Source organism: Caretta caretta, chromosome 2 (genome assembly GCF_965140235.1).
Source record: "Caretta caretta isolate rCarCar2 chromosome 2, rCarCar1.hap1, whole genome shotgun sequence".
Classification (NCBI taxonomy): domain Eukaryota; kingdom Metazoa; phylum Chordata; order Testudines; family Cheloniidae; genus Caretta; species Caretta caretta.
In genome coordinates, this window is record NC_134207.1 from 209,707,904 (window position 1) to 209,735,254 (window position 27,351).

At 42.7% G+C, this 27,351-nt stretch overlaps 1 protein-coding gene across 2 annotated transcripts in view; it reads left to right on the forward strand.

The window, feature by feature from the left end:
* The window catches only part of TRA2A (transformer 2 alpha homolog), a 53,254-nt gene that overhangs the window by 14,864 nt on the left and 11,039 nt on the right, over window positions 1–27,351 (forward strand). Inside the window, exons 3-4 of one of the 2 annotated variants that reach the window (XM_048838384.2) lie at window positions 8,841–9,012; window positions 23,456–23,644. In XM_048838384.2, coding sequence (XP_048694341.1) covers window positions 8,841–9,012; window positions 23,456–23,644 — 361 coding nt within the window. The remainder of the gene's footprint in view (window positions 1–8,840; window positions 9,013–23,455; window positions 23,645–27,351) is intronic. The other variant, XM_048838385.2, reaches the window with a different exon arrangement.

Sequence of the window (27,351 nt, forward strand, 5' to 3'; positions counted from 1 at the left end):
CGGAAAGACAAAGACCCACTAGACAGAGACCACTCTCTTCTCAGCCCCTTACATCCCAACAACCTGCCTCTAAACAATGGTTTCAAGGATTCAGTCGAGGACCAAACATACCTCCCACAAGAGTCTTCTATTGCTGGAACCATCCAGCACCATCCATCCATTCGGAGACTGTCTGACTCCATTCCACCCAGCATGGCAAAACATCATGTCAGACAAATGGGTACGGGAAATCATCAAGACTGGCTCTTCTGTCCAATTTGTCTCCATTCCCCTTACCTATTCTCTGCCTCTCATTAGGGATCCTTCTCATGAACACCTACTATGACAGGAGGTAAACCATCTCATACCTGGGGCAATGGGGGAAGCGTCATACCTGGGGGGCCCAAAATACAAGTGGACACAGGGTGCCATTTTCCTAAAGGTCAGCCCTGACTACACGATATTCCTACCTTCACAAATGGAAAAGATTCTATATATGATGCCAGAATAGGCAAACAATGGCAACTACCGCTCCTTTACCAGTGGTATTGGATTACATACTAGAGCTCAAGGAACTTTGGTCTTTCAATGAGCTCGATCAGAGTACATCTCGCAGGAATCATGGCGTTCCTCCACAAAGTGGACAAGTTCTTGATCTTTGCCCAGCCTACCACTAAAATGCTTCCTCAAGGGTGTTTGTAATCTTTAACTCATAATACGAGCCACTACTCCATCATGAGACGTCAGGTTGGAGCTGCAATGCCTTATGGGGGCCCCTTTTGAACAATTAGTGACATGTTTACTTCTCCGCCTTTCAGTGAAGATGGCCTGCCTTGTTGCTGTCAGATCTGCCTGACAAGGAGAAGAACTGGGGGCCCTCATGGTACATTCCCTATGCACAAAATTTTTGAAAAACAGTTACCCTGTGACCACATCCCAAATTCCTACCTAAAACAGTTTCATCATTACATTTGAATGAACCCATCCATTTCCCATCATTCTTCCCAGAACCTCATGGGACCAAACGTTTCATATCCTGGGCATCCCGGGCACTAGTTTTTTACAATGAAAGGATCAAGTCTTTCCTGAAGTTACCAAAGTTATTTCTTTCCATCACGGAACAATCTACAGGAGACACCATATCCAAACAAAGGCTGTGGAAATGGATCACCAGCTGGATTGACTTTTATTGCCATCAACAGCTACAACTCCCACCTGGGACCCGTACATACTCCACCAGACCATTCTTCACATCAGTAGCCTTCCTCAACAATGTGCTTGTTATGGACATCTGCAAAGCTAGCAACCTGGGCATCAGCCCATACATTTACATAGCACTATGTCACAGAGCTGCATTCATCATCAGATGCTCTACTGGAACTTGTGGTTTTATTATCTGCCATAACTGCAACTCCAAAACCCCTCTATTCCACCAAGGAGGGGCACTGCTTTACAGTCACCTAAAGTGGAGCTTGCACAATGACACTCCTTGAAGAAGAAAGTGTTACTAGCCCCGTGCAGTAACTGCGGTGCCTCAAGATGGTTGTCCCTGTGGGTGCTCCACTACCTTTCCTCCTCCCCTCTACATCAGCGTTTTCACACCAGAGACTGGAGTAGAGAAGGAACCGAAGGGGGGGCAATTGGTCACACAGCACTATGTAGCCACCGGAGGCGGCGTGAGACAGGGACAGCGCATGTACGACCCAACCAGGTACCGCTACTAAAAACTCCTATTAAAAGCGCAGGGGCACAGATTCACCCGAAGTGGAGCATCCACAGGGACAACCATCTCGAAGAACCTCAGTTATTGTACAGGGTGAGTAACTGTCTCTTAAAGCACACTAGGGAAAATTACAAATATTACTCATTACAATAGATACAAAGAGAGTGTCCTGGTGAAACTCCAGTGTTTGAACAACTACATAACACTCAAATTGCTAAAAAAAACAAACACCCCCTCCTTCCCAAATGAAATTAACAAACCTGAAAAACAGAAGCCCCAAAATACCTTATTGTGATTGTCATTGTTCTTGTTTGTTATTGGGACATAGTTTCCGCTTTTTGTCCCTAATGCGCTGTTTATACAGACAGTAACAAAAGAGCTACCTGGCCCTAACACATCCTCTTAAGAAGTACTCCTATACAGGGGCAGAAAACAGTCTTGCAAACACTATCTTTGTAGCTACTGTTTTACAGTGTGGTATACATAATATAATTAATGTGCGTGGTACTGTTTTCACTTCCAACTTTGGTAAAAGGTTTTATAAATTATAGTTTTGGGAACATCCCATACTCTTGACTGAAAAGTTGTGGAGCGATCTGAGCTGCGCTAGTTAGTCTGAGAACCCAGCTTGCGGGGGTGTGTGTGTGTGTATATATGTGTGTGTGTGTGTATATATATATATATATATATATATATATATATAGTGACAAAGTTCCTGCTCTACCTTGGTGGGTCTTGCGCTTATTGGTGACTTGGAGCTTCACGGCAGCCGTCACCTTGGCCGTTTTTCTGAATTCACAGTCCAGGTCGACTCTCCTGTCTGACCAGGAGTTGGGAGGATTTGGGGGGAACCCGGGCCCGCCCTCTACTCCGGGTTCCAGCTCAGGGCCCTGTGGAATGCAGCTGTCTAGAGTGCCTCCTGGTACAGCTGTGCGACAGCTACAACTCCCTGGGCTACTTCCCCATGGCCTCCTCCCAACACCTTCTTTGTCCTCACCATAGGACCTTCCTCCTGGTGTCTGATAATGCTTGTACACCTCAGTCCTCCAACAGTGCACATTCTCACTCTCAGCTCCTAGTGCCTCTTGTTCCCAACTCCTCACATGCACACCACAAACTGAAGTGAGCTCCTTCTTAAAACTCAGGTGCTGATTATCCTGCCTTAATTGATTCTAGCAGATTCTTGAGTGGCTGCAGGTGTTTTTAATCAGCCTGTCTCCAGAGGTTCCTGATTGTTCTGGAACCTTCCCTGTTACCTTACCCAGGGAAAAGGGACCTACTTAGTCTGGGGCTAATATATCTGCCTTCTGTTACCCTCCTATAGCCATCTGGTCCGACCCTGTCTCATATTCCCCCCCCCCCCCCCCCCCAACGCTGCGGGGTTGGGCAACTTGGGACATCAGGCAGTGTACTCGTGACAAGCCATCTGCAGTGCCATGGTGGCTTCCAGCCCGGTGTTGTATGGTGAATTGGAAAGGTTGTAGGGACAGGAACCATCTGGTCACCTTTCCATTCTTCTCTTTATTTCGCTGCATCCACTGGAGGAGTGCATGGTTGGTCACAAGGGTAAACCGTCATCCCAGAAGGTAATAACATAGTGTTTCCATGGCCCATTTCACAGCTAGGCACTTTCAACCACAGCATACTTTTGCTCTCTTGGGAGGAGTTTCCTGCTGAGGTAGAGGATTGGGTGTTCTTCATCTCTGACCATCTGCAGTAGGACAGCTCCCAATCCTACTTCAGCTGCATCTGTTTGTAAAATGAATTCTTTGTTGAAGTCTGGGGCTATAAGCACGGGGTTACTGCAGAGGGCTGTCTGTAGATCCATGAATGCTTTCTCTGCGGCATCTGTCCACTTCACCATGTCTGGACCCCGGGCTTTTATCAGGTCTGTCAGGGGACTCGCTCTGGTAGCAAAATGGGGAATAAATTGTCGGTAGTACCTCCACAACATCCAGGAATGTCCGGACTTGCTTTTTCTGATTCGGCCGGGGCCAATTTTGGATAGCCTCTAGTTTGTTTAGTTAGGGCTTGACCATGCCTCTTCCTACAATGTAGCCAAGGTATTTAGCCTCAGCTATCCCTAAAGCACACTTGGCTGGGTTGGCTGTGAGGCCAGCCTGTCTTAGCGTGTCCAGAACCGCTTCCACCTTTCCTAGGTGGGTTTCCCAGTCGGGGGTGTGAATAACCATATCATCCAGGTAGCCGCTGCATAATTGGTATGGGGCTGTAGGAGCTTGTCCATAAGACGCTGGAAGGTGGCAGGTGCCCCATGCAGTCCAAAAGGAAGAACAGTATAATGAAACAGACCCTCTGGTGTAGAGAATACCGTCTTTTCTTTCGCATCTTTGGCAAGGGGAATCTGCCAGTATCTTTTTGTTAAATCAAGGGTGGTCAAAAATCGGGCATTGCCCAGGCAGTCAACTAACTCATTGATATGGGGTATGCATCAAATATGGGTATCTCATTCAGCCGGCGAAAGTAATTACAAAACCTAGTGGTGCCATCGGGTTTGGGCACCAGCACAATCGGGCTTGACCACTGACTGTGGGACTCTGCGATGGCTCCCAGCTCCAACATCCTTTTTACCTCTGCCTTGATCTCCTCCCTTTTTGCTGCTGGGACCCGATAGGGCCTTAAAGTTACCTTTGCCCCAGGGTCTGTGATAAAGTGGTGATATGCTTCTGTGGTCCGGCCTGGTTTGGTTGAAAACACGTCTTGGTATCTGTTGATCATCTCAGTTACCTCCTTCTTCTGGTTTGGTGTCAGATCAGTGGATATCCTGATCTGCTCCTGCATATTATTTTCCTGGATCGGGGTCTCTTGGGCCACTACACACGCCTCTCGTTGGTGCCAAGGCTTTAAGAGGTTAATGTGATAAATTTGTTCTTGTTTCCGGCGTCCTGGCTGCCACACCTTGTAGGCTACTTCCCCCACAGGTTCAACGACCTCATAGGGCCCCTGCCATTGGGTCAAAAGTTTGCTTTCTGCCGTGGGTACCAACACCATCACCCAATCCCTTGGTTGGAACTGTCGGACTTATGCCTGGCAATTGTAATGGGTTTGCTGGGCCTCCTGCGCCTTTCCCAAATGTTCTCATACAATAGGGGTGACCCGGGCTATCCGTTCTCGCATCTGCAACACATGGTCAATTATATTTCTCCCCTCATTGGGTTCCTCTTCCCAAATTTCTTTTGCAGTATCTAGTATGCCATGGGTTGTGGCGTCCGTACAATAATTCAAATGGGGGAAAACCCAGTTGAGGCCTGAGGTACATCACAGATTGCAAACATAAGGTAGGGTGTACCAATCCTTCCCGTCTTGATTTACCACTTTCCTTATTGCCTTGAGGGTTTGGTTAAACCTTTCTACTAGCCCATCGGTCTGCAGATGATAGACTGAAGTTCTCAGGGTATGTATATGGAGCAGCGTACAGAGGTCCTTCATTAGCTTCGACATAAATGGGGTACCTTGGTCTGTTAATATCTCCTTTGGTAGCCCCACTCAGGCAAAGATCCCCACCAACTCTTTAGCTATCATTTTAGAGGCCGTGTTCTGCAGGGGGACAGCTTCTGGGTAGCGAGTAGCATAATCCAGAACAAGTATATATTGGTGGCCCCGGGCTGTCTTCTCCAGGGGTCCCACTAGATCCATGGCTATTCTCTCGAAGGGGACCTCTATGATGGGAAGGGGTACTAAAGGTGCCCTCAAGTGGGGACGGGGACTGTGCAGCTGACACTCCGGGCAGGACGCACAGTACCTCTGCACTTCTTCGTATACTCTGGGCCAGAAGAATAATCACAGGACCTGTGCCAGGCTCTTCTCTACCCCCAAATGCCCCCCCAAAAGATGACAATGGGCCAGACTTAATACAGCATTCTGGTGTTTTTGAGATACTAGGATCTGCTGTACCTTCTGCCCCTGTACTGGTGCAACCTGGTGTAAGAGATTCTTCTTCATTATGAAGTAGGGTCCTGGTCCCTGGGTTTTCCCTTCCACGGGGACCCCACCTATTTCAGTCACCTCCTTCCTAATGTTGTCGTACCTTGGGTCTTCAGCCTGGTACTGTCCAAAATTTTCTCTCCTGGGGCTAATATGCCCAAGATCTAAGGGGCCAGTCTCTGTTGCCTCTACTGGTTCAGAGGCGAAAGGGTGTGGGTCAGACTTGGGTGCTTCTCCCTCCTGGGTGGCCTCCTTTGCAGCTGCTCGGGTCCGCCTACCTATGAGAGCAATCCTCTGGCTTTGGGCCAGTATTCGGGTTCCCAAGGCCTTAGCTGCCCTTCTTTCCCTTTCTGTTTTTCTACGCTGACTGGGAGTGGATAACAAATCGGGGGATATTTCAGAGAAGGTTGGGGGTTGCCAGTCTACTGTGGATGCCTCATTACTTTCAGGGCTTGCCCCTTTCTCCAATTCTCCTACCGGGAGTAAGTCTCCAAACCCTGGGAAGTCCCTCCCGATGAGCACTGGGTATGGGAGTTTAGGGACTACACCTGCTGCTACCTCAGTAGTGTTCCCCTGAATCTCGATTTTTTTTTATTGGGATGGTGGGGTAATAACCAACTGTCCCATGGACGCATGTTATCCCCATACGCATAGCCCACAGCAGCTGACTGCGCTTCACGAGCTTCCCCGAGACAAGCGTGATAGCACTCCCCGAATCAACCAGTGCTGTGGTCTCTACCCCATTTAGCTTCACTGGTCTAGTATACATATGTGGGGTTAGTGAGACCCCCCACAAGGTGGATTTGGGAGCATGGGTCTGCCTAGTTCCCCAGGTTACACTACATAGGCTCCTCGGCATTGGGACACTGTGCAGCTGTGTGTCCCTACTCCCCGCAGGCAAAACATCTGTATGGAGCCCTAGGCATTCCCCAGTCTCTTAGTTTGGGTAGTCTAACATCACGATCCTCTTCCCCCTCAGTGCTTCTGGTGGGCCTTCAGCCCCTCTCTTTTTCCACCTGGGTTCTCCTGGTGGCCCAGTCACCCGAGCGCTAGGGCATGGTGCTGCTAGTTTAACCCGGGGTGCTTTTTCCTTAACTGGTCGGGTCAGCTCCCTCGCTGTCCTTCGCCTTTCTACCAGTGTGACCACCTCGTCATAGGTGGAAGGTTCGTTCTGGCTTACCCAGGCACGAAGGTCTGGCGGTAGTCCCCTCATGTACCAGTCGATGACCAGAACCTCTAGTATCTCCTCCAGACTCCAGGGCTCGGTTCGTAACCACTTTCGTGCGAGATGGATGAGGTCATATAATTGGGACCGCGAGGTTTTGTTTTCCTGGTTCCTCCACTCATGGTACTGCATTCAGTAGAATAAAAATACCCTGATGAACCAGAGAGAAAAACATACCAAAAGTATCTTTGGGCTAAATGAGCAAGGGAAAATGGTTCATGAGTATAGTTGCTGACTGTTTCAAACAGAAGGGGTAAATTAAATTACATAGGATGTTACACCATTTATTAAAGGTTCTCATCCTTTTTTGGTGGAGCTGTAATTCATGCTTTACCTAGCAGTTGTTGCTAGGCTGGCAGGCAGTTTTTATCGCTCTGCATGAAGGCAAACTTGGACTTGTGGTCTTTGGCGAAAGCTATTTGGAAGGAAATCTGGAGTGTAAAGAGTAGAGGAATATGTCTGAACCACAAATAAATGTGACATAGTAATGTGGGTAGGCATACTTGTGCTAACTTCAGTCTAGAAGGGTTGGAATGACTGGAAGAGTGGTGCATATATTTGTTGACTGTTTTACCCATGCATAGCTTGCAGTAGCCATAGTCCCAGGAGGGCTTATACTGCGGTAGCTTTCCCTCCCCCCCATCCGCCACATCCTCACTACCTACCACTGTTACCCACACTAGTTAGATTAAAGCTAGTGTGGGTATAGTTGCCTGCGCTGCAATTGCACTTACACATGTAGTGTAGACGTACCCTAAGGCTGACTGGTGGTACTCACAGTTAAAATGCAAAATTATATTTAGCCATCAGGGAAGTGTCCACAGCTAGAATCTAGGAAAAACAGCCACGAAGGCCATTCAGAGTGATGACAAAGGTAAGAAGCTTGAGTTGGAAGCTCTTAGGAGCTTTGTGGCTACGTTACGAGAATGATTGATTGAATGTGAAAAGGTTGCTGTCAATTGCAATCACTAAACGGTCAAATCTGTAGAAGCCTGAATACAACCAAACTTTAAATGACACAGTGAAGTTTTTGTAAAGGGCATTTCTGAGGATGATCTCTAAACTTATGTAATTGAGATCAATGACTTCAAATCAACCAAACTGGTTTCTTTATAATTACTGTCAGACAATTTCTGTGGTTTACCAAAACTTTTCAGGTCCTCTGACTTGCAGTTAGTTGTGAGGTGTTAGAGCATAGGTTTCTTAATGAGCATAAACGATATGAATGCCAAAAGACCATGAATTGAACTCTGCAAACTGTCAGGCATTCTTTGGCTGTTGCAGTATGTTTCTCTTGGACTGTTAGGCCAGGAGGACTGTACCCTACCTGTGACTATGATACTTGTGTGTGGAAATCACATAACTTTGAACAGTTTTGTACCATCCTACTGAGAACAGCTGGACATGTGTGAATGATGTGAAGAACAACCTACCTACCTGAAACTAGCATGGTCCTTCTGGCCTTAATTTTGGATTACTGTTGATCTTAGGTTTATCTCAATCATAAAAGTTAGACAGAAAAGTCCTGCTAGATCTGTCCATATCCCTGCTGATGTAAGACTTCCTTAAAACATAGTATATTGGGCTTCCATATCACTGCATGTTAAAGATGTCATTTTATATTAACATGCTGTGAGTGTAAGATTAGAAATCTTTTCTCTAATTTAAAATATATTCCAGTTCACATGGCCAAAGTGTACTTGCCATGTGAGTTTGAATCACATTACTGATCAGACTCAGTCCAGTTTTAAACTACTACAAATCTGCAGTTGTCAAATCTATAGGCACATTAAGAAGTAGAATTTAAACAATATTTTAAATGTTATTTATTGTGTGTGGTGATAGTGAATTTGTGAAATCTCCTTTAGGGACATGTACTTTTTTAAAATTTAATTTATTGTGTGTATTTCACATACATATCATATATATAATTTCTATATATACCTCTGAAAACTTTTTTCTTCATTGAAGGTCCAGATCAAGAAGACATTCTCACAGACGTTACACTCGCTCCAGGTCCCATTCTCATTCTCATTCGCATAGGAGACGATCTCGAAGCAGATCGTACACACCCGAATATCGTCGCCGAAGGAGCCGCAGTCATTCTCCAATGTCTAACCGAAGAAGGCACACTGGCAGCAGAGTATGTGGTATTAATCAAGGCTGAGTATTTTAAATAAATGATGTAAGGTATCGCTCGCTGTGGACATTTCTATCATAAGGGAGGCTAGTTTCTTTTTTTAAAGTGCTTATGAGTTTACTGTATTTTCTTTGTGTATGTGGATGAATAAGGCAAGAGAAACTCCAGGAGATGTCTGCCTCTAAGCCTGACTGAAGGAGTAAGAGATTTCTGGATTGGTTATACATGCATAGCTTGCAGTGTACTGTGTTCAGGGCACTTGTGACTATTCATGTCCAATAACAGCTAAAGAAGGGCTATGATTAGGATGCATTTCTTGTGCCGCCTTCTTGAGGGAGGTGCTCTATGGGCTCTCGTCTTGGTGCATCTGGAGTTAATCAGTTCTGCTAAGTGCTTTGGCTGGATGGGATTTGGGAACATAATGTAGGAATCTGCCTATATAATGATTCCAGCCGGAGGAGTAAAGAATCTAGCCTTGCCACAAAGTCTCATCTGCAACATGATAGCATGTAAGGGGGAACAAATCTGTTGGCATTGAATGAATAAAAGTGGCATGGATTTTTGAAGAATAAACATTGTTATAAGTTTTTTAAAATAAACTACACTTTTATTTAGCTACAGTGTAAACATTAGTTTATTATGTATACTTATGAAAGGCAATATCTAAGTATATCAAAGCACTTTACAAACAAACCAAACCCCTATTTTAAAGACAAGCAAGGGGGGATAATAGAGGGATTAAAATTATTTACCTAAGATTAGACATTACATTGGTAGGATAGGATCATGATTCCTGGTTCTCTACTTAAACCCTTAGACATTATTTCCTATGAAAGATATCTAGACTTCTCTGACACACTTGAATATGCCTCAAATTAATTTTTATCTAATGAAATTTCACTGTATTGGACAAATACAAAATTAAAAGGAATAAAAGATGACAGGATGTAATTAAGGAGTAATTCTGCATCTTGCTTGACTTGACCATCTTGTCTGAATTAACTGTTTGGCAGGACTTCTTGAAATGTCAGTGTAGGAATTGATTTTAGCCTATTTTATCAATGATCTGGGGATGAATTAATTAGATTTGCAGATGACCATGCCAAATGGAGTTGTATACACTTAAAATATTGAGAATACATGTTTAAATAACGCTTAGAAAAATTGGCTGGAATTAATAATAAAATTTAGGAAATATGCTAGTTATCTTCTTAAGTGAGGGCTGAAAGGAGAGGCAAGAGTAAATTCTGCTACTACTTTAGAAAAGACAGTGCAAATCATTCCTCTTCAAAAAGGTCTTTCTACCATAAGAAAGGCACTTACAGCACTGATTTCCCCCCCCCCCCCCCCGCCCCCTTCAACCCAGGTAAAACTCCTAGAGTCTCCAAAAAGGTAAATTTATAAAGTCTAAAAAATTGAAAACAAAAGGCCCAAGTAGAATTTTTTTCTTTATGTGGACAAGTGCCAGAGATGCTATCAAAAACACTAGGAATTTCACTATTCCCGTTGGTTTTACGTGAAAGGTTTCTCACATACTATGGTGATGGGAGGCAATATTAAATTAATCCCTCCTGTAACAGGGATTGTAACCTATTGCATAAGTTTGCAATGTGATACAGTGGCATAGTTATTGTTATATCTAGCTGTCTGTTTCGCACGTTAGAAAGGTAATAGCAATGGTTGAGCCATCTTTGGGATACTATGTGCAAATAGGAGATTTACAGAAGGGCAGTACAGATAGCACTATGTATAGAGGGACTTACCCATGAAGAAAAGCTAGAAGAAATATTTATTAAGCTAAAAAAACTACTAAAGCCATGCTGTAACAAACACAAATAGTTAAGGGTGTCAAGGATAAAGAAGAAATTGCTTAATGGTACAGGGAGGAATAACTGGAAATTATGGAGTGAAATGGAGCCAGTTAGGCTGAACTTCAGGGGAAAAAATGCTTAAACATGCAATTGATGCAATAATCTTCCAAAGGAGGAGTTGGCATCCTTGTTCAAATTACTCAGACTTGAGCAAGACAAAACTATATTGAAACATTAAATAAAGTAGTGAAGCCATTCTGGATCAAAGGAAATAACAAAAAGGCAAAGTATACAAAAATTTCTGGGGAATATCAGGCATTGGTGTAAATGTGAATTGGATAAGATTTATTTTTTATCATACATTTTGGTGTGTCACTTTGATCCATGATCAAGAGTAATCAGTACCTGTCTGACTTTAGTTTCTGGAAGAAATCTGCTAGTCTGAAATCTGAGGTGCTGCTCTTTACATTGTTGCAAGTAGCTCTACCTCCCATATAGGCTTTTAGCCCACATCAGAGCCCTTCCTATCAGTAGTCCTCTGTCTCTCAGCTCCAGTTGACAGTTAGTTTAGTGAGTCAGGCACTCTTACTTCAGCACTTCTGTAGCTATGGCAGCAGAAGCAAGATCCAAATGAAACATGGGGCACTATAGTGACTGGAGTATGCCTGATTGATTCTGCGGCAAGCTTGCCCACAGGATCTTGACCCTCCTTCAAGACCAAGAGAGTCCCACAAGTCTGATGACAACAAGAACCTGTGATCCTGATGGGCTGGGCAATATGCTGTTTGGTATTCCGCGAGATGATTTACTGAGTCAGCAAGCTTAATCTGATTAAAATGGATGACTTAAGTCTTTACTGCCAGGGGGAATGAAAGCTGAAAGGAGCTCTTCCTGCAAATGTATTTGTGACTACTAAGAATACCAACGCTGTCCAGCTATCCACTTACTATAAAGGACAACTCACGTACTTCTTATCCTTTAGGAAGTTCATCTAATGTATACCATTTTTCTCTGATCTGTTGGGTCCTGAGGAAACTGAATTCAGTGGCTCTGATTCTGATCACCCCCAATTTGGTAGAAATGATCAGGATGATCCTGTTGGAGAATAGATGTCCTTCCTAGTCTTGAGTCAAAGCCTCCATGTGTTGACTACCAGAAAAGGTACTAGAAAAGCTGTTTAAAGATCTGGATTGCAAAAGAGAATCTCTGGCTTGCTAGGCTTTGTCAGGCAAGGTAGTTTCCACCTTGATAAATTCAAAGGCCTCTACAACCATCCTACCACAAAACACCCTTCCCCCTTTCTCCCCCCCTCCCACTCCTATTATTTGTATCAGATTGAGAGAGAAGTTCACAGATTTCAAAGCCAGAAGGGACCATCATGATCATCTAGTCAGACCTGCACATCACAGGCCGCAGAACTGCAACCACCCACTCCTGTAATAGGCCCATAACTTCTGGATGAATTACTGAAGTCCTCAAATCGTGAGTTGAAGACTTCCAAGTTACAAAGAATCCACCATTTGCTCTAGTTTAAACCAGGAAGTGTCCCAAGTCCCATGCCACAGAGGAGAGTGAAAAACCCAATGTCACCTGGGGGTAGATTCCTTCCTGATCCCAAATATGATGATCAGTTAGACCCTGAGCATGTCAGCATGACCCACCAGCCAGACACCTGGGAAAGAATTCTCTGTAGTAACTCAGAGCCCTCCCCATCTAGTGTCCCATCACCAGCCGTTGGAGATAGTTGCTGTCACAGATGGGCTGCATGCCATTGTTGGCTGTCTCATCATACCATCCCCTCCGTCAGTTTATCAAGCTCAGTCTTGAAACAATTTAGTTGTTTTGCCGCACTATTCCTCTTGGAAGGCTGTTCCAGAACTTCTCTTCTCTTTGATGGTTGGAAACCTTTGTCTAGTTTCAAGCCTAAACTTGTTGATGGCCAGTTTACATCCATTTGTTCTTGTCAACACTGGCACTTAACTTAAAGACCTCTCCCTCCCTGGTATTTTCCCTCTGATGCATTTATAGAGAGCAGTCATCTCTCCCCTCAGCCTTTGTTTTGCTAGGTTAAACAAGCCAAGCTCTGTGATTCTCCTCTCATAAGGTAGGTTTTCCATTCTTCTGATCATCCCAGTAGCCCTTCTTTGCACCTGTTCCAGTTTGAATTCATCTTTCTTAAACATGGGAGACCAGAATTGCACATGCTATTCCAGATGAGATTTCACCAGTGGCTTGTATCATGGTAGTAATACTTCCCTATCTGTCCCTAGTTTCTGGCTCTGTCTCCCAAGGAGGCTTAAAGGGCTGATCTTAAGGCTTCCAGGGATTATCTGTCTGTCCTGATGGGCATTTGGGTACTCATAATGGGTTTCTCCCAAGTCACAAGGTTGTTGAAAACAGCAAAGAATATTCCTACCAAACTGTTCCCCGTTGAGCCTGTTTGAAGTCTGGCCTTTGCTTACCCATGGTCTCAGGCACAATACCTAGTTCTCCTATCTCAGCCTACCCTAGTTCACTTGGTACATTACTAGACATAGTCCAGATTCCAGTCTGATGAGCAGCTCTAACTGTTATAAGAAGCACACGGGATCTTTATAGGGGAGAAGGCAGAACACCGCATTTATTGAGAATACAGGAGTTAGCATATGCTTTTCAATCTCTCTCTCTCACACACACACTCTCCTGCCAGTTGATGTTTATAGTTACCAGTCCAGAGTCTGGATCAATCTAGTGGCCAGCCAGATTGGTCGCAGAGGGGAGTAGGGCTCTGTCGGTCATGAGCCGATGCTCCTGGAGTGTGGCAAGACGAACCCAAAGTTCCATGGCCAAGCACCCTGTTCTTACCGTCTTTTTTTTCTCTGAAGTCTCTGGATTTTGCTGTGTCAGTTTGTGACTGGGTTACTCCTTAATTGGTGTATCTTTTGATGTAAACATTCCAATACACCTCCGAGAGGGTCCTCCTGTCCTGGTTCTGATCCAGCCTTCATCTCAGGGTCGTCAGTCTGCCCTTCCTTCATTATGGATGCATGTTGATGATTCTCTGGTGTCCGTTAAGTCTCTTCACTCCTTCTTCCATGACCATCTGGCTATAACAATGGCCTTCACACCTTATCTTTTCCTTATGCATACATTCCTCATTCACACAAACAGTCTTTTACAGAGACCTTTGAGAATACCAATAGTGTCAGTTTATTTTGGATCTCCTTAACATAGACGCAATACAAGATCCTGTCTCTTACTTAATAAACCTTAAAACAAAGAAATGTACAATACATTTAACTAGAGTGCATAATTTGTAAAATATAGGAAATCCTAGTAGACATCATAACTTATCCTAAAACAAAAGGGTGACCATAATCAGTCATAAGGATTGTTCTGGTCTGTCCCTGCCTTAACATCAGTACAGACACTGGCAGTCTGTCAGATGCATTTCTACCAACGTCCCAGAGGGTCATTCCTTTCTGCTATTCAAATGGTGTAGCTGGTAAAATGAAATCAAGACATACATTAGTACCTCTATTCTTATTGTACAATTATAAAATCCTGCTCCTACATAACCTCCATTTTTTTTTGTCATGTCATGTAAATTACCTTTTGCAAAGGAGACAATCTGTCTGGTAGTCCCATCCTGGTATAAACCTCTGTTGGTTTATCCAGTCATCTGCATTGGTTCTCAACCGATTCCATACAGTGACCACGTATTACAGCAGAAATAAATCCTACTGAATCAGAAAGACCTATTTATCATGACGCCCCTGTTGATTAGCCATTATTTAGTGGTATTTTTCAGAGTTCTGTTTGTTTTTTAAATTAGATGTTTCACACTTTTGAAACTTCAGCTAGGGCTTTGGGGTGGTGTCAAATGGTTTTTAGGCTTTTAGCTAGCATCTAGCAATCTGTGGTGTAAAAAAACATAGCAGCTTCAAATTCCAGACTAGTGCTACACTGAAAGTCAGCGTGTAAGGTGGAACAAAATTTCATTTGCCTTCAGTTTGCCTGATTACATGTTCTTTACATTATTGTTGGAGTTATCAATAAGCAGTCTAAATTGCTCAACTTGGGAAATACACTAGTTTATGTAACCATGGTAGCTAACTTCAGTCCAAAATAAGACAATACATTTCTCCATATCAAAAGTGGCTATTGACCCCCTTGCTACCTTAAAATATTTTAGAAGGTTCAAATGAGGAAAGCATTTCGGATATGGCGATATGCCCATTTCATTTATTCTGCACAATACAACATTTTCGGTATAAAATTCAGCCTAGAACATGTGTACAACATGAGTATGTGTTTTACTTGAGTGGCAATTTTTTAGGCACTCACACCTACGAGTAGTGTATGCATTCTACGCATATATACAAAAATGCATTAAAAAAGGTTGTTTAAGGTTTAAAAGTATGTTAACAAACACCCAAGGAAATTACATTTTAAAAAACCTACCCTTAGTTATTTAGGTTACAAAGCAAATAACTTGAAAGTTGGGGAATGTCAGATTCACAGTTGTCCATGCAACCTAAATTCTTCCCCCTTGTACATACTGTGGACTAAATGAGGTAGGTGTCTTTGGGGGGCGGAAAATGTGATTAAAGATTGTCAAAATGCATGTGCACAAAGTTGCAGAATTAAGATTGCACAGGCAACTATAAATCTGCACAGGCAACTATAAATATGGACCTTCTTAACTTTTGCATTCTTGGTTTTGTAACCTAAACAATTTTCTTTTGAAGCAGTTATTTGTATTGCACTTCGCTAGGTTTGTTAAAGGGAAAAATATAAAGCGGGTTGTACGGCTGTAACAGTCACCATCATGGATAATCAAGAAAGTTTGAGACCTCAACCCCTCAGCAGTGCAGCAAAATTTCTACCACTTAAGAACTGACCGTATTAACTGGCAGCAGCAGAAGACTGTTATCCCAAAGCAGGAGTGGGCTACAGGTGCCATGTGCAGAGTCAGTGGGGTAGATGGGGGATCCTGGTCTGATTGTCTCTACTCCCTTCCCAACTGCCCTTGGAGCTGAGGGAGCTCTTGTCTCATATGATGCCCCCAAGGGCAGGGAGTTGGGGAGACCCAGATCATGGCCTCAGAGTCCTATGTGTAGAGCCGTGCATGGATATAAAATTTTATCCGTGTCCAATCTGCAAACATAGTCTGTGGATATCCACAGATTTGTAGGGCTCTACCCATGTGGTTGGAGAATTAGGGGGCTTGGTCAAGCTGCTTCCCTAAACAGCACTACTAGGTTGCTCTGGTAGGGCCCAGGTGTTTCTAATACACCTCTACCCCGATATAGTGCGGTAAAGCAGCACTCTGCGGAGTGGGGCTGTGCATTCTGGCGGATCAGCGCGTCAGTGTGTCTGGCTCTGACATGCTGCTCTGAGTGTCGTGTTAGGGTGCTGGGCTGGGGCTGAGGGGTTGGATAAGGGGCAGAGGGTCTTGGGGGGGGGGGTTGGATGGTTCTGGGGGGCGGGGCGGTCAGGGGACTGGGAAAGGGGGCATTGGATAGGGCGTGGGAGTCCGGGGGGTGGGGGTCTGTCGGGGGCGGGAGTGTGGATAGGGGTCGGGGCAGTCAGGGAGCGGGGGGGGGGTGTTGGATGGGTTGGGGGTTCAGAGGGGTCAGTCAGGGGATGGGAAGTGACTATTAATAAAGGAAATGCTCGAGGCCAAAGCATGTCTGATATAATGCGGTTTCACCTATAACGTGGTAAGATTTTTTGGCTCCTGAGGACTGCGTTATGTCAGGATAGAAGTGTACGTCGTGTGCTGTAGCAGCCTGATTCATTAGAATGTCTGTGTTCTGTTAATATTTTGGCATGCAGACAGAATTTTCCTGAGGAATGCTAGTGAAAGAAGGGAAATTATTTAACTGTTTATAACGCTGCTTAAATCTAAAAGGAATTTCATGGGATTAAAGACGTGTTTCTACCGAAGGGCTTTTCAGTTGTCAAATTGCAAAAGCCTGCTGTGAACAGTGTAGGTGTTAAAGCTTCTGGAAAAAGAGTTATAAGAATCTGATATAATGGAAAGCGTAAGGAAGCCTAAATATAGAGATTACCACCAGTTCCTCCTGTAATAGTACGTGGCATTGTGCATTTTTTACACATTTTTTTTCTTCTGTTTAACTTTATGGATAGATCTAAATATTTCATCATCTCCCCTTTTAAATACTTTGAATAGACTTGATTTCCTATTTATTTGTATATTTGAGAGAATAAACAATTTTCCTTGACCCACCAATGTAGGTCAGAAAGCATAGTGATGAAGTGAGAAGTGCCAAAAGTCAAGCAGACCTGGGCCTTACAAAGGAAATTAAAACCAATAGTAAAAGGTTCTTTAGCCATATAAACAAAAAGAAAACAAGGAAGGAAGTGGGACTGCTAAACACTGAGGACATGGTGGAGATTAAAATAAGTATGGCCCAACACCTAAACAAATACTTTGCCTCAGTTTTTAATAAGGATAATGAGGTGCTTGGGGGCAGTGGTAGGGTTGCTGATAGGAGCAAGGATATGGAAGTAGAAACTACCACGTTGTACGGGGAGGCCAAACTCAAAACAGCTTAAGGAGATCAAATTGAGGGGCCTGGGTAATCTCCATCCAAGAATATTACAGGAACTGGCTCATGAAATTGCTAGCCAATAGCAAGGATTTTTAATGAATCCGTAGGCTTGGGTGTCATACCATGTGACTGGAGAATTACAGATAGAGTGCCTATATTTAAGAAGGGGGGTGGGGGTGGGACTTGGGAAACTACAGGCCTGTTGGTTTGACCTCAGATGAATGCAAGGTGTTCAAACAAATTTTGAAAAAGTAATTAAAGACATAGAGGTAAATGGAAATTGGGATAAAATTACAACATGGTTTTACAAATAAGTGATGCCAGACTAACCTGATCTTTCTTTGAGAAGATAACCAGTTTTTCTAAACAAAAAGAACATAAGAACAGATATACTGGGTCAGACCAAAGGTCCGTATAGCCCAGTATCCTGTCTTCTGACTGTGGCCAATGCCAGGTGCCCCAGAGGGAATGAACAGAACAGGTCATCATCAACTGATCCATTCCCTGTCACCCATTCCCAGCTTCTGGCAAACAGAAGCTAGGGATACCATCCCTGCCCATTCTGGCTAATAGCCATTGATGGGCCTATCCTCCATGAACTTATCTAGTGTGGTTTTTTTTTGTGTTTTTTTTTGAACCCTGTTATAGTCTTGGCCTTCACAACATCCTCTGGCAAAGAGATCCACAGGTTGACTGTGCGTTGTATGAAGAATTTTTTGCCTTTTGTTTGTTTTAAACATGATGCCTATTAATCTCATTTGGTGACCCCTAATTTGTGTTATGAGGAGTAAATAACACTTTCTCCACGCCAGTCATGATTTTATAGACCTCATCATATCCCCCCTTAGTTGTCTCTTTTCCAAGCTGAAAAGTCCCAGTCTTATTAATCTCTCCTCATACGGCAGCCATTCCATATCCCTAATAATTTTTGTTGCCCTTTCCTGAACCTTTTCCAATTCCAATCCATCTTTTTTTTAGATGGGGCAACCACACCTGCATGCAATATTCAAGATGTGGGCGTACAATGGATTTCTGTAGAGGCAATATGATATTTTCTATATTTTTATCTATCCCTTTCTTAATGATTCTCAACGTTGTTTGCTTTTTTGACGGCCACTGCATATTGAGTGGATGTTTTCAGAAAACTATCCACAATGACTCCAAGATCTCTTTCTTGAGTGGTAAAAGCTAATTTAGACCCCATCATTTTATATGTATAGTTGGGATTATGTTTTCCAATGTGCATTACTTTTCATTTACCAGGATTGAATTTCATGTGCCATTTTGTTGCCCAGTCACCCAGTTTTGAGAGATCCTTTTGTAGCTCTTTGCAGTCTGCCTGGGATTTAACTATCTTGAGTAGTTTTGTATCCTCTGCAAATTTTGCCACCTCACTGTTTACCCTTTTTTCCAGATCATTTATAAATATGTTGACTAGGACTGGTCCCAGTACAGACCCCTGGGGGACACCACTGTTTCCCTCTCTCCGTTCCGAAAACTGATAATTTATTCCTAGTCTTTGTTTCCTATCTTTTAACCAGTTACCAATACATAAGCGGATCTTCCCTCTTAATCCCATGACAGTTTACTTTGCTTAAGAGCCTTTGGTGAGGGACCTTGTCAAAGGCTTTCTGAAAATCTCAGTATACTACATCCATTAGATTTCCCTTGACCACATGCTTGTTGAGCCCCTCAAAGAATTCTAGTAGATTGGTGAGGCATGATTTCCTTTTACAAAAAATATGTTGACTCTTCCCCAACAAGTTATGTTCATCTATGTGTCTGACAATTTTGTTCTTTACTATAGTTTCAACCAGTTTGCCCTGTAGTGAAGTCAAGCTTATCGGCCTGTAGTTGCCAGGATAACCTCTGGAGCCCTTTTTGAAAATTGGTGTCACATTACCTATCCTCCAGTCATTTGGTACAGAAGCTGATTTAAATGATAGGTTTACAGACTACAGTTAATAGTTCTGCAGTTTCACATTTGAGTTCCTTCAGCATTCTTGGGTCCTGGTGACTTACTGCTGTTTTAGTTTCAGTTTGTTCCAAAACCACCTCTAATGACACTCATTCTGGGACAGTTCCTCAGATTTGTCACCTAAAAAGAATGGCTCAGGTTTGGGCATCTCCCTCACATCCTCAGCAGTGAAGACTGTTGCAAAGAATTTAGTTTCTCTGCAATGGCCTTATTGTCCTTGAGTGCTCCTTTAGCATCTCGATAGTTCAATGGCCCCACTGGTTGTTTAGCAGGTTTCCTGCTTCTGATATACTAAATTTTTGCTATTACTTTTTGAGTCTTTGGGTAGCTGTTCTTCAAATTCTTTTTTGGCCTTCGTAATTATATTTTTAAATATAATTTAAAAATTTGCCAGAGTTTATGCTCCTTTCTATTTTCCTCACTAGGATTTAACTTCTGCTTTTTAAAGGATACCTTTTTGCCTCTCACTGCTTCTTTTACTTTGTTGTTTAGCTATGGTGGCTCTTTTCTGGTTCTCTTACTACGTTTTTTAATTTGGGGTATAAATTTAAGTTGAGCCTCTATGGTGTCTTTATAAAGTTTCCATGCAGCTTGCAGGGATTTTACTTTTGGTGCTGTACCTTTTTAATTTCTGTTTAACTAACCTCCTCATTTTTGTGTAGTACCCCTTTCTGAAATTAAATGCTACAGTGTTGGGCTCTTGTGTTTTTCTGCCGCAGAGTAGGGTTCAGGGCTTGCCCCGCTCCATGTGTGGCTCTGCACGGCTCCTGGAAGCTGCAGCATGTCCCCCACTCCAGCTCCTATGCAGAGGGGCAGCTGCGGGCTCCGCATGCTGCCCCCGCCCCAAGTGCTGCCCTTACAGCTCCCATTGGTCAGCAACCGCAGCCAATGGGAGCCGCAGAGGCAGCGCCTGCAGACGGGGCAGCACGCAGAGCCGCCTGGTCACACTTCTGCTTAAGAGCCGGAGAGGGGACATGTCACTGCTTCCAGGAGCTGCTTCAGGTAAGCGCCACCTGGAGCCTGCACCCCTGACCCCCTCTTGAGCCCCAATTCCCTCCACAGCCCTGATCCTCGACCCACCCTCCAAACCCCTTGGTCCCAGCCCAGAGCACCCTCCTGCACCCCAGAGCCCGCACCCCCAGCCAGAGCCTGCACCCCAACGGCTTGCCCCAGCCCAGAACCTCCTCTCGCCCCCTGAACTCCTCATTTCTCGCCCCACCTCAGAGCGCTCACCCCTTCCTGCATCCCAACCCCCAATTTTGTGAGCATTCATGGCCCGTCATACAATTTCCATACCCAGATGTGGCCCTTGGGCTGAAGAGTTTGCCCACCCCGATTCAAGGTATCAAACTTTATCTCTCAAAAAGAAAAGGAGTACTTCATTGGATACTGTAGCTCATGAAAGCTTATGCTCAAATAAATTGGTTAGTCTCTAAGGTGCCACAAGTACTCCTTTTCTTTTTGCAAATACAGATGAACACGGCTGCTACTCTGAAACTTTATCTCTGCATCCTGTCCTGAGGTGACATGTACCCAGTCAATATGGGGATAGTTGAAATCCCCCATTATTACTGAGTTTTATATTTTAATAGCCTCTTTAATCTCCCTGAGCATTTCACAGTCACTATCACCATCCTGGTCACCTCCACTACTCCCCTTGGAAGGCTGTTCCAGAACTTCACTCCTCTGATGGCTAGAAACTTTTGTCTAATTTCCTAACTTGTTTCAAGACTGAGTTTAATAGGTTGACGGAGGGGATGGTATAATGATAGCCTGCAGTGGCCCATCCACTATTGCTAGTACCAATTATCCCCAACAGTCTGAGATGGGACACTAGCTGGGAAGGGTTCTGAGTTACTACAGAGAATTCTTTCCCAGGTGTCTGGCTGTTGGGTCTTGCTGACATCCTCAGAGCCTAAGCAGTTGCCATATTTGAGGTAGGGAAGGAATTTTTCCCCAGGTGAGAGTGACAGGTTTTTTAGCCTTCATCTGCAGCATGGGGCATGGGTCACTCACTAATTAATTTGAACTAGAGTAAATGTTGGATTCCCTGAAACTGAAGTCTTTAAATGAAGATCTGAGGACGTCAGTAACTCAGAGGTTTATGAGCTTATTACAGGAGTGAGTGTGAGAGATTCTGTGGTCTGAAATGTTCAGGAGGTCAGATTAGATGATTACAATGGTCCGTGTCTGTATCAGTTCTCACCATGAATTATAAACATTGCGATATAATATTGTAAATGAGCTTACACTCAGACACGGAAAACTTTAAGCTGTGTAAATTATAAACAAGTGTGAAAACCAGCTAGAAAATGGTTTAGTCAGGAGCAGTGCTTAAAGAAACACCATAAATTTGTGATCTGGTCATTATAGTAGTAGTTTTGGAACCCATGTCTGTCCAGGAATCCCCTGTCAGTTTTTATGGCATGTACAATTGCATTTTCTTTTTAAACATTCTCTTTTACTGTATAAGATTTACACAAAGAAATAATTCAAACTGATTGTGCATTTGACATTGTTGAATAAAGTAAACCAATTGAAGGTACAAACAAATTTTCTCACTAAAATTTCAGTTAGTAATTTTAAATTCTAACAATGACAAGAACAAAATTATCATACAGATGCTTGATTTTTAAATTTAATGTGTATTTATGCCTTACACAGAATGGAAACCTCATTTCAAATTGCACAGGTCCCACACATTGTCACAAACAGTATTACTTTTAGAATAACTGACATGAATAAGAGGTTCATGCCAATTGTAGAGATGTGGGATCCCTTAGGGAATTAAGGAATGAAATTACACTTTTTTATGTAAATCAGTGACTTGCATCAAGTTAGTAGTCACTGAAAATGTCAGTGAATTATTTCATGGCTGTGGAATTATGCTCCAAAGTGTGTGTATGGGAGGAGGGGTGTTCCTGATCCCTGGAGCTGTGAAGAAAATTACCTGTAAACCAGTGTACTTCTTGTGGATAGAAAATCTGAAACCATAGTTCTGAAAAGTGTGAACTGCTCCATTCATATCATTGTCCTATCTAAAAATGATTGATTAAATTTCAGTCTTATTAACTTTCACTGCTGATCATTGTAGTTGAAACATTCAGCTACTGCAATTAATCCTACAGTCTTAAAGTGCTTCGACAGCTCCAAAAGTTTCTAAACAGTTTCTACAATGGATTGTATTAAAACTAAAATATCCAGCATATCAAAAAATGAAAATGTGGAGACAACATAAAATAAATGTAATAAAAGGAAGTACTGTACTGATTGTATGGTTCAATTTTATATTTTAAAAAAGTAGGTTAAGTAAAAGTAGTAAAGTGCAACTGAAATGAAGGTGCCAAAGAATTTCCAGTCTACCATGTAAGAATCCTGGCATCTTGCTGCAGAACTCTAGTCCTGCTGGCTCTGGACTGCCAAGGTCCCTTAAAATAGTGCACATCTATACTATCTAGATAAGATGAGTTTGTGATCTTGGTCAGTTTAGAGGGATAGGACAATTTAGAGAGATGCACCTTACAAACCTAAATTGAGCCTTTTATTTACAGACATAGAACTATTATGGGGGAAAGTGACAGAAATATTCAGTCTTTGGGGGAGATTACAGGTATAGTAATAGTTGAGATGTCCATATCTAGCAAAAGATAAATTAGGAATTCAGACATCCCTATGCTAAATATCCATGAATAGAGTGTTAAATGACATTCCAGTCTCTGCAGAGAGGTCAAGGATGGAATCTCAATGGAGAGTAGTGCTACTCTTACCACTAGTGTCTGTCCTTCCAAATCAGGCCAGTAGCATATCAGCTAGGGGCAGCTATCGGAAAGCTTCTGGAGTAGGCGTCTACATTGTACTTGTTCTGTAGGTGAACAAAGGGCTTCGGTTTCCAGTACTGTGAATTCAGCATCGTTTGCCAATATTTAATTTGCTGTAATAGATTTTATCAAAAAATTAAGTTTGATTTTTGAAAATATCTTTTAGTTTATTAAGGTTGAAATGCTAAGCTTTGAATAACCAGGAAAACAAATAGTAGTTGGCGGATATGATAGTAATAGCATTTTAATGGAATATATTTTGAATTTTTGTTTTAACAGGCTAATCCAGATCCTAACACATGCCTTGGAGTGTTTGGCCTCAGTTTGTATACCACTGAGCGAGACTTGCGTGAAGTCTTTTCCCGTTACGGACCTTTGAGTGGCGTCAATGTGGTTTATGATCAGCGGACTGGACGATCAAGAGGATTCGCTTTTGTTTATTTTGAGAGAATAGACGATTCTAAAGAGGTAAATTAATGTTGTTGCTCTTGACTGTAGTTGATTCTTATTACAGATTTGTAAAAATCTTTACAGATATTTTTATAAATTAAAGAATTTAAATGTATTTTATAAGAAGAAAAGGAGTACTTGTGGCACCTGAGACTAACAAATCTATTTGAGCATAAGGTTTCGTGAGCTACAGCTCACTTCATCGGATGCATTGTATTTTGTGAATCTCATAAATGCTGAAAATTGCCATTTAAATAGTACATTGGTCAAATTCATGAGAAGTAATGGTTTAGTGTTTATAAAATACTGTAATTTTATATACCAGTATACTGTTTAAGCAATGGGATTTAATTTGCAAACATTATTGGGCTTGACAGTTGTAAAGTAAAATCATTATACATCCATTAACACAACCATAACTACTCACTAATGCAAGCCCTGTTTTGCCTCATACATCTGTTACAAAAAGGAAATAAAATCTTTAGAGGGCATGGATTTTTTAAACTATTAAACTTTTTAAACATCTGCCTTTAAAAAGTCACTTCTCTCTTCCCCTGAGCAGTCTCTTATCTGTCAGAATTGTGAGATACCACTGTTTTCCCTCATAGTCTTAAGCTTTTGTCTGTCACCATTGTTTTAAGGAACAAGATTTGGAAAGCTTACTTTGACTTGTCAGTATGTGCCTTTATTGGTCAGTGGGTTACTAATCAATGCAAAACACTTAAGACATACCTTGCTCCTGGGAGTGATCATTCTCTATCCATGATATGGTTAGTTGAGGAGGAAAGAATGGAAACCAAGAATCTAAATTGATTTTTGCACGAGGGGTACAGAACACCATAGAAAAGTAGTGTGTCTTTTAAAAAGAGGTGTATTGTTACTTCTTCCGAGATATGAAATTATATTGAAATTTCAAGTGGCTGTGAGGCCACCTCAATTAAAGGTGTATCTCCAGTTTTTCTAAACAATGCTCTGTCAAAATGAAGAAAAATAGACACCACATCAGCAGTTTCAAGTGTGCAGTCAATGCTGCTTCCTTTAAACTAGTTTCTCAAATGCTGGGATGTGACACCTCCCCTACTCTCCCCACCAGTGGGTCATGAGGGGGTAGCTACCCAATTGATTGCACTCCAGGGGCTGAGAAACAGAAAACTTCCTTTGCTAAGGTAGAAGGCATTTTGATTAAGAGGAAGGGTGGGTTAGCAGTTAACGTTGGACTGAGACTTGAGAGATCTGGGTTCAGTTCCTGGTTCTGCCACCGATTTCTTGTGTAACTACAGATGAGTAATTTGCAGGTTAAGTTTCTTGATTGTAAAATGGAGAATAGCTCATGGGTGTAGAACATCAGTTTATTAATGTTTTTTGTTAAGCACTCATGGGAGAGGAATGGGAGATAGGAAGAAAGCTACCAGAGGCTGTAGCTTTTAGGAGTGAGGAAAAGAGAAGCTTCTTTCTTTTTCTTGCAGTTACTTCACTTTGTTATTCCACAATAACTTGAAACAGTTGGATGGAAGGAGGTTGGGGAATGGGGGAAATCATCGTAATTATCAGCACCTTACTCAACACATTGCCCCCAGTCTCCAAAGTGAGGCCCAGTTTCTTCTTGTGGTGCCCATATTTGCACTTCTTTCTGGCCACCAAGTTTTGTGGGATTTTGGATTGCAGGAAGAAGTGTGATTGATGGTTGGATCCTCAATGGGAACAGTTCATATCCACAGTACTAGACCATGCTCCCTCTTGTTCGCCAGTTCAGCTGAAGTAACTGGAAGCAGAGCACTTTTTTACATACCTTTGGGAATTACTTGCCATATGTAGAAGTCATGCATGCCAGCATGTGTCCCTTAAAGTGAATCCATGTAAACAGCTGAACTTTCTTTCCTGTTCAATATGGAGTTATGCTTTAGTCTTTCGTGAACTAGTCCAAAGTAGACAAGTGTCTCTTTGGACTATTAGCAGGTTCATGTGCATTCTGACATGTCTGAAACTTCACTAAGGTTCTTTTCAGTTTTTAATGTGACCCTGCCAAAGCTGATCAGCTTTTGAGTTTAGTACCTGTGTTTTCTGCTACTGAGTAACTGGCTACACAGACCCTACCTTAAGCAAAATTTAAGATTTTATTTTAAAGTTTCTAGCCCTCGTGGTTATGAAGAGAATATGAAATGAGTGTAAACTGTCTCTGTGTTGTCTTCCTAAGTGTGTAGACAGTTTGAAACAGTAGGTCTAAGTATGAATTATCTTCCTGCTCAATGGAGTGTTAATTCTGGAACCTAATTATGACAGTTTGTGTCAGTCTTATTAACTATAATGATGCTGACCACATTAGCAGAAACATCTAGGTATTATGCTTATTTCACAATCATAAACTGTTTTCCCAGTTTCCAAAAGCCCCAGCTATCTCTTAACTGTTGATAGTCTCCAGCTTCCACAATGCAGTTCTGTATTTTCAGTACAATATTCTGCAGCTGATTAAAAAACTGATAATTATGGTGCAACATTTAATTGAATTTAACGTGCTTGTATTTAATTCTGTAAAATACTCCTTCAGTGTGAAACTGCTACAGAATTTCCAGTCTTTTACCAGAGTGCTAAATTTCTGTCACGGTAGAATTTACGTCCATCCAACATGTCTCAGAGTACATGTAACTGCCACCTCTCCATATCCTATCCAGTCTCCCTCTACTTAAGTAAAAACATCATAGGTGGTAACAACCAAACTCAACATCACTTAATAGCCCCACCCTATCATTTCTCATTAAGTATCAAGATGTCTACTCCTGCTTCTGATTGGCTCATGATGGTAGCCTCCATTACCCATTTGTTAGATTTTCAAACAAGGACCTTCATGCTTTCTCCCATGCTGCCCCTCACCCTTGGGAGGAGCTTCCTGTAAACATCCACAAAACCACTTCAGTGTTCTCCTTCAGATCAGTCCTTAAAACTCTCCTATGCCATGGTGCACCCAAAAAGCTTAACAGTTGGGCTATGGTCTCAGCACACCAGTAGCCAGTGAGGCTGGCGAATGTTGTCTCATGTGACCCTCTGTCTCTTGCTGTATAATTAGATTGTAAGCTCCTTGGGGCAGGAACCTTCTTTTTTGTTCTGTGTTTATGGAGCGCCTGTCAGTGGGGTCCTGGTACATGAGTGTCTCTCGTAGGCCGTACGAAATTAAATATAATTAATATGTGTGGACATGTTGAATTTTTCTGTCATCCTTTAGATAGGACTTGAGAAAGAGGCGGTCCTTGTAGCAGTAATTAATGGCACTCTCCAGTATGGATAAAAGCCAAACCTCAGCCTTACTTTGGCTTTTGATTCTATTGTTGCATGGCATAACTAAAGTAGATGGCATAACACTACACTCATTCCAACTGAACAGGACCTAGATAGAGGTGTTAGAAAGCTGCTCCTCTTCTTCTTCAAGTGGTGTCCCTATGGGTGCTCCTGTCGAGCCCATGACTGGAGATTTTTACTTAACAATGTCCGTTCAATCTGCTCATCCATCCCTATGCCAGGACCCTGGTGAGATCTATGGTCTTGAAGGCTCTACCTCTTGAATCGATACCACTGAATTGAAGGAGTCCTCATCCAGTACTGGAGAGGCTGTAAAGTCCTGGAGCACCAAGGAAGGAGAGAGGTCCAATCAGGACTTGGTACCTTCTACCAGCAAGGAGGGCAAGCACAGACACTCAGGACTGGCACCATCAAGTTCAGCCCAACTGTCAGTA